The sequence below is a fragment of the Artemia franciscana genome, unplaced genomic scaffold, assembly GCF_032884065.1.
Source record: "Artemia franciscana unplaced genomic scaffold, ASM3288406v1 Scaffold_1692, whole genome shotgun sequence".
Taxonomy (NCBI): domain Eukaryota; kingdom Metazoa; phylum Arthropoda; class Branchiopoda; order Anostraca; family Artemiidae; genus Artemia; species Artemia franciscana.
The window spans coordinates 7,733-15,038 of NW_027062922.1; the positions used below are offsets into that span (position 1 = coordinate 7,733).

The 7,306-nt window shown below is 37.8% G+C and overlaps 1 protein-coding gene across 1 annotated transcript; it reads left to right on the forward strand.

The window, feature by feature from the left end:
- Window positions 1–1,269: 1,269 nt before the first annotated feature.
- On the forward strand, window positions 1,270–3,820 carry LOC136042666 (uncharacterized). Its single transcript, XM_065727629.1, has 2 exons — window positions 1,270–2,657; window positions 2,749–3,820. Exons 1-2 carry the CDS (start codon window positions 1,270–1,272, stop codon window positions 3,818–3,820), a joined length of 2,460 nt encoding a protein of 819 aa, XP_065583701.1.
- The last annotated feature ends 3,486 nt before the right edge of the window (window positions 3,821–7,306 follow it).

Below are 7,306 nucleotides of genomic sequence, written 5' to 3' on the forward strand. Positions count from 1 at the left end.
ATATATATATATATATATATATACAAAAAAATCATACAAAAAATATATCATACAAAAAAAGAAAGACAGAAGGAAAAACGGATTTGTTTGTTTTGCTAATTAATGAATTATCTGACGTTGAGTCTGGATCTGTGTGTGAACTGGATTCATTTCATGGGATGCATCTAATAGACTAGTACATAACGCTATATTAAATTTTGCCGTGCGGGCGAAATCAAAAGGTAATGCAAATGCCGATATTATCAAAACTTCTTGCGATTTTTTCGCCGACGATTTGGTGAGCGAAGCGAAGAAAACAATTTGGTCTGTGGCGAATTATGCTACTCGACCAAGTGAAAGGCTGAAAGTTGCTGATACATTTGCAGACATTTTGAAAGTTTTAGACTACTGTGATAAGAATTCAGTGGAACTGCCGAAGTTTGTTATATACGAACCGGACGAAGTCCCCACAATTCCTGGCGAGGCTAGCGCTACGTTAACCCGCAAGGTAAATGATTTATGTCTAGAATTTAAGAATTTTGTGTCTATGGCTAAAGTACAGAGCCTATGCTGCCCTTCAGCGAGTAATGTCCCAGGCCCCACCAATCCTGAAATAGTCAATCCCCAGACATCCTATGCCGTTGTTCTTAAAATGCCAAAGTCTCTTGATAATCCCATTGCTCGCAAACAGTTTTTGGATACCATCTGCCCCAACTCAGCCGAAATAAGTGAGCTAAAAAAGGTGAGACAGGACTGGAAATTATTCGTCAAGTCCAAATCTTCTGCTGAAAAGATCGTTTAGAAAATGAAAGTTAGTAAGCCTGAGGTCTCTGCCATGCTCAAAGAGAAAATGTTTATTGCTGTTTTGAAAAAGGTTCCACCTAGTATGACCCAGACTGATATAGAATCCCTTGTTCCATGTGTATTAAAAGCAATAAAAATCGGTAGCTTTGAGCGCTCCAAAGTGTTCAAGCTGTATTTCGGGACCAGTAAGGATCTCGAAGACTTTCTTGCAGTCTCAGTCCGAATCGGTTACGAGAAGCTGCCTGCTGAAGAATTCAAATTTCTCCAAAAAAGATGTTATTCGTGCCATAGAGTTGGTCACTTAGCGACTAATTGCGTATTGACGCCTATATGTGGTCGTTGTGGTGCTTCTGATCACACATCCACGAAGGATAATTTGTGCACTAAAGATATGTACTGCATTATATGCAAAAAGAAAGGCCATACATGCTATAACATAAGATGTCCGGCTAATAAAGCGATAATCAATATGAATTCCCTACCAAAATGAATCTAGAACCCGCTTGTGCTAAGCATGCAGTTGCAACGTGGAATTTAAATGGAAATATCCTTAACCGGTCTATTTTTATCGAGGACCTTCTTTCAAGATATGATATTGTGTGTTTGCAGGAACATTTTGCAACCTCTCTCAGCCTTCCGTTATTGAACCTGTCACCAAACCATCAAGTTTTTACAGTTGCAGCCAAACGCTCTCGCACTCATGGCCGGCCATCTGGTGGCCTTGCGACTTACGTTAGATCCTCTCTATCAACTTCTATGTTTGACTCGGCATTAGACTTTCTCGCTATCAAAATGCATGATATTGTTATAGTGAATGTTTACCTCCCTACGGACTATCGTGATGATCGATCAGATAGACAGTTTGCCATAAGTATTGCAAGGCTATCCAAATGTATTGATAAAATAAAAAAGCATGGACTTTCGTGTCTGATAACAAGTGACTTTAACTGTGATCTTGAAAACCCGAGCGGCAACAACAGTTCAAGTTCTAATCGTGCTAATATGTTACTCGGTATGTTAGGTGATGAATTTATACTCGCGTCTAGGAATAAGAATTTTTCATATATTCATAATTCGGGAAGTATGTCAAACCTAGATCATGTTATGCACACTCAATCACTTACACCGAGTGAGGTTCTTGTTTCTGATTCAAATTTTAAATCTGACCATTTTCCATTGTTTTTCAATATTGATTTAAATAGTAGTGTTCCGCCTCCTCCTGGAAGGCTCCAGAAGCGTCCTTATTTTGTTTGTGATTGGAAACGTGCGTCTATGAGTTCATTTCAGTCGACTTGTGATGAACTTGTTTCAAAAATCCGCGTTCCTTTTGATCTGCTGATGGTTAGTTCTAAGAACCATCCGGCGGAATCACGAATTCGGTTGAATATTTATTGCGGTGAGCTTGTGCACGCATTACGTCTCGTCGAACAGTCAGCTGTACCATTTAGAAGGGTGTGGCCTGGTACCGTAGTACCAGGCTGGTCTGCAAATGTTAATCTGCAAAACGCGTGTAATTCGGCAAAATTTTGGCTTTCGGTTTGGCGTGAGGCTGGCTGTCCACGAGACGGGTGGGTGAATAAGCTTCGAATTCATAGTAAACGTAAATTCGCGAAAGAACTTTCACTACACTGTAGTGCAATTATTCGTTCTTCATCTCAGGCTATCCTTACCCACCCAAATAAACTTTGGTCTTCATTGTTTAAAGAAAGATCTCATGTAACAATGACCTCAATATCTCGAGATAATTGGGTTCAGCATTATAGAAATGAATTTTTGGCTCCTGATATCAGGCTACAAAAAAGCTTCGGTGTGAGACTGGATGATTTCTTCTCACGAAAGCGAGAAGAAAATAGTCCGGGTGTTAAAATTACAAGGTGTTCTATCCGTTCTGCTATTAGAAAACTTAAAAAAAAAGAAATCGCGCGGTTATGATAGTATATCAATTCAGCACCTGCTGTTTTGCAGCGAGCTGTTCCTTGAGCACCTTGCCCTGCTTTTTCAAATAATTTTTAACCTGGGTATAGTGCCTGATTCTTTTTCAATAGGAATATTAACACATGTGCCTAAAAAGAGAAAGCCACTTAGCCAGTGCTCGTCTTTCCGACCTATAACTGTGGCTACAGTTTTTTGTAAGTTATTTGAGGCACTTATTGTCGATGAACTGCGGTCGAAATGCACAGTCCCAGACCATCAATTCGGTTTTCAGCCTGGTCTTGGTAGTGGTCACGCTCTTTCTGCTGTTGTTTCGGCTTTGATAGATGCTGAGAAAAGCGGTGAGAGCATAGCTCTCGCTGCACATGATGTCAGAAGGGCCTTTGATTCACTAATTCATGAACAGATTATTTTAGATATGGGCCTAGTAGGTGTTGATCCAATTATGTTAAACCCTTTATATGATATTTATAAAAATTTAAAAGCTAGGCTTAAGCTACCAATAACACCAAACCTGACAAATAACCCGATACTCCCCGTTGAAAAAGGTGTAAGGCAGGGTGCATTGACATCACCTACCGCATTTAATAACAGTATCGTTAAACCACAATCTAAGTCAAATCTGACCTACATTCTGAGAGGAATTGATCTATCGTTAATAAGCTATGCAGACGATGTACTTAATTTGAGCCACCTCCTTCACGGTTTAGAGGAGAATTTTATCCAGCTTCAAGTAGAATATGGAAAAATAGGCCTTCAGTTTAACGAAAAGAAATCTGATGTGTTGTTATTTAATGCTAAGCAAGGGTCTGCTGTTGATGTTAGGCTGGGTGGTGCTACTGTTCAGCTTGCCGAACACATAGTTTATTTGGGGATCCCGATTGGTCGGTCTATGCTTGAAACACGTCATCTTCTGCAGAGTCATCTGCAGAAGCGGATCTCTTTAGCGTATAGCCATGTTGTAGTTTATAAGCGTCAGTTTGATCGGCGGATTTTGTCCCATTTACATAATGCAATGGCACTACCTCATTATCTGTATCTAAGTCCCTTTTGGAGGATTTTCCAAAAGGAAGATAAGAAAAAAATTGCGGTCTACATATTATAAATATGCAAAGTACCTCTTACGGCTTCCACCATGGACAAGTAACCGTATTGTGACAAGTCGGTATGGGATCATTAACCCTAATGAAGCAATATTAGCCCAGATCGCCAGATATAACTCTAATATTGTTACTCATCCTTGGGCAATTATTTTGAGGCAATAGGTTTTTTGTTTTTTGTAGTTAGATACTCATGTGTTCTTTATTTTTCTTGTGTGTTGTATATTCTTTTGTAGTGAGTTTTTTTTTTTTTTTTTTTTTTTTTTTTTTTTTTTTTATGGGAAATAAATATGCATGTATGTATGTATGTATTCCTGTACAGTGATATTTAAAGTTGTATGTATGCAAAAGCGGTTCAGTGCTTCATTGAATGTTCTTTATATACTATTCCATTGTTGTGATGTTTCTTTTTTCTTTTTCTTTTTTTTTCTCATATTCCTTTTTTTTTGTCGTTTTGTCTGTATACTCCGTCTCTGTTTACTTTGTATTGTATGACGGGTTAGAAATAAAATAAATAAATAAATAGCCATACACAATCAACCACAAAGAAAAATCCATGGACAGGCAGTCATTTCGTCAATAAGTATTTCGTCATTTACCAAACAATAAAAACAGTAAAGACAAATAATTCAGAGGCAACAATCCAACACAAGGGCTCATCAGGAGAATACACACTAGCCGTAGGGTTCCGACACTTTAAATTCTCAAATTCTATATTAATCATCAATTTAGGAAAACAGTCTTCCTTTTCTCCTTCTGTCTTCCTTTTTTATTAATGTGTTTGTGTTGTTGCATTGGTGATTTCTCTTTTCGTTATATATATATTTATATATATATATATATATATTTATTTATTTATATACATAAAAAACGATAGTGGCTCAGTGCGCTATTATTTTTTTAGACTATGGCAATTCATCTCAAAGGGATTGTCGTAAAAACTTCAAAAAGATTTGATTAGTTTAACGAAATAATAGCTATTTATACGAGGTAAGTGTTTTAAGGAAATGGGTTGGGAAGAAGTAAAAAAAAACTCATGGACTGGCAAATTACAGAGATTTTGGTACTCTAAATATGGATTATGTTTACAATTTTGTCTAAAAAACAAAAAAAAACTAAATATCAGAAGTTATAATTTGGTCCAGCAGAATCACAAAGGGCATAATCAAAAATTCAGTATTTTCGAATGGCTAATAAAATAAAGTTAAAACTTATTTTTTTAGGGTTAGGGCATTAAGACCTTGAATTTTAGCGGGGATTGGACAAAGAAAAGCTAATCACATTTTCCTAAAAATCCTTATAAAAGTTTTTGCAATTTAAGCCCCTATTTGAGCCTTTTTCCCTTGAAGTAGCATTTTAAATCGAACGACTATATTTACCCAATGTGACGAAATAGGGTATAAAGAACATGTCAAGAACATCATGGAAGACTGATTTAAGCCTAACAGGTGGTTTCAGAGTTTAGATGGACCAAAAATTCGACATAAGAGAGCGGCTGGGGTAAAGAAACTTTAAAAAATCCAGGCAATCAAAATAGCATATATTTTTGACAAAGCACATATATAGCAGATAATTATCCAGATAGCATACAGAGAAAGTTTTTAATTATTAGAAAATGAAGCGGTGGGGTAGTAAGGTCTTCAAGCTATTTATGTGGAGGGGGAGTGGTTCAAGTTGCGGTCAGCAAGTAGTGATAGTGGAAGAAAAATACGGTTTTTCGAATACCATGAATACCACGAAAGGTATTCAGGCTGTCGATAGTAGCAATATCATGATCAACGTTGTCTCCTATATACTGAAAGAAATGTGCCTTCTCTTTGGACTCTTCCAACAACATTTGAGTTACTACTGCACATCTCGTAAATTTGTTTACCTCTGACTATGACGAGCAGAAGCCAAGGTTGTGCTGTGTGTCAGTTAAAAATCGGGAAGAGAAATGGTGATGCAACTGCGATGCCAGTCCTATTTGTACAGGAGACATTAAACCGCTTGGTCTGCATGCTTGCATTACAGCCTGTCCAAAAGAAGATATTAGACGAGCCGGGTCGACCCCTATTGATGAAAGCAGCAGACAAAGAGATGGGTACACGAAGTTCAAACACTTCTCTACTGACGATATCTCGTTAAGAAATTCGTAAAAATCCTTCCTTGTCATAATAGATTTGATTTCACTTCTTATTATCTTTCCAACAACTTTGATGAGCTGATCCCTTTCTCCGTTTTCACTATCTGATTTTTCTCTTGGTGAAGTTCTCGTAATATCCTTTCAACCATATCTCTAAATGTTACGAGTGTCTCTTTCCCATTTGAATCGGAAGCAACTACTTGTTCGCCATAATCACTGCCTAGCAAATATTGGCCCTGACGAAAGCTGTAGGCAAAACTATTACGGTCAGTTTCAGAAGGAATTAAATGATTTTTAATTTTTCTTAAAATGATTGTCAGAGGTACAGGTTCTTAATTGTTGGCCTAGTACCAATGCACTTCTTTGAGAGTGGCTTTCCTTAGACTATTGCATGGTCTTCCCTTCTGTTTCTTTGGTGGAGGCACGTCACTCACTTCTTCTTGACCACAGAATTTTTGTGGAATCTCTTTTACAATCCTGAAGTTTACTGAGCATATTTGATGATAAACAGCATCCTTTGCATGAGGGTCGGGAGTCTTTGAATTTATCCGACCATGCACTGTCATGACCCACTGATCGTTCCTGCTCTTACAAATTTCACTAATCGAGTAGTCAAAGCTATGAGTTCATACTGCATAAGCTTCAGAGACTTAACGACTTGTGATCTCACATAATTTTACTTCTTGACCACAAAATAGGCAGTTCTTCGAAAAATGAAAGCGTGGAGCTGAATATCTGGTCGGGGCGGAAAGGGGGATGCAACTGGCTCTTTCTGCTCAAGTTTCCTTTGAGCGTTCTTTTCTCTGTCGATCTGACGTCTGTCACAGAAGTTGTGACGACACGTGGTGTGAATGTCATTTCCAGTTGTCACAGCTATGCTACTACCTCTGTTTTTGCTTGCGTTATTCACGGCATTAGCTCCTTTCTCGGATAATATGGCAGTGTTTTTTCCGGGTTTGATGCCGCTTTGGAATGTCAGGCAGACCGTGTTCTCTTCATTTATGGCTCTAGAAGAAAAAGAGACTCATTATTTCATACCACTTCTTTGATCAGTCCACAATCCAATTGGAATTTAACCCATTGCCACCTAGAAGAACAAATTCAGCCTGAATGATGCATAGTAGATGGCATTGCACAAATGAAGTTGAAAGGTGGAAATGAATATTCGCTCTTTTCCAAAATCAGAAGCATAATCTTAAACTCTATCTCACTAAATACTTTTAATCAACACTCGCAGATCCCAGTTTATTATTTTGTCTTTTCTTTGCGGAAGTAAATAAAACGGCAAAAACCTTGTATATAGCCTTGAACACGCCAATCATCTATCAAGTAATATGGTAGATGAATCTACTGATTAGATCACCAA

Bases quoted from the DNA above. Each gene is read 5' to 3' on its own strand.
- LOC136042666 (XM_065727629.1), top strand. From the start codon at position 1,270: ATGAATCTAGAACCCGCTTGTGCTAAGCATGCAGTTGCAACGTGGAAT. The intron at 2,658-2,748 runs GTGTTCTATCCG...GCTGTTTTGCAG, and splicing joins CCGGGTGTTAAAATTACAAG to CGAGCTGTTCCTTGAGCACC.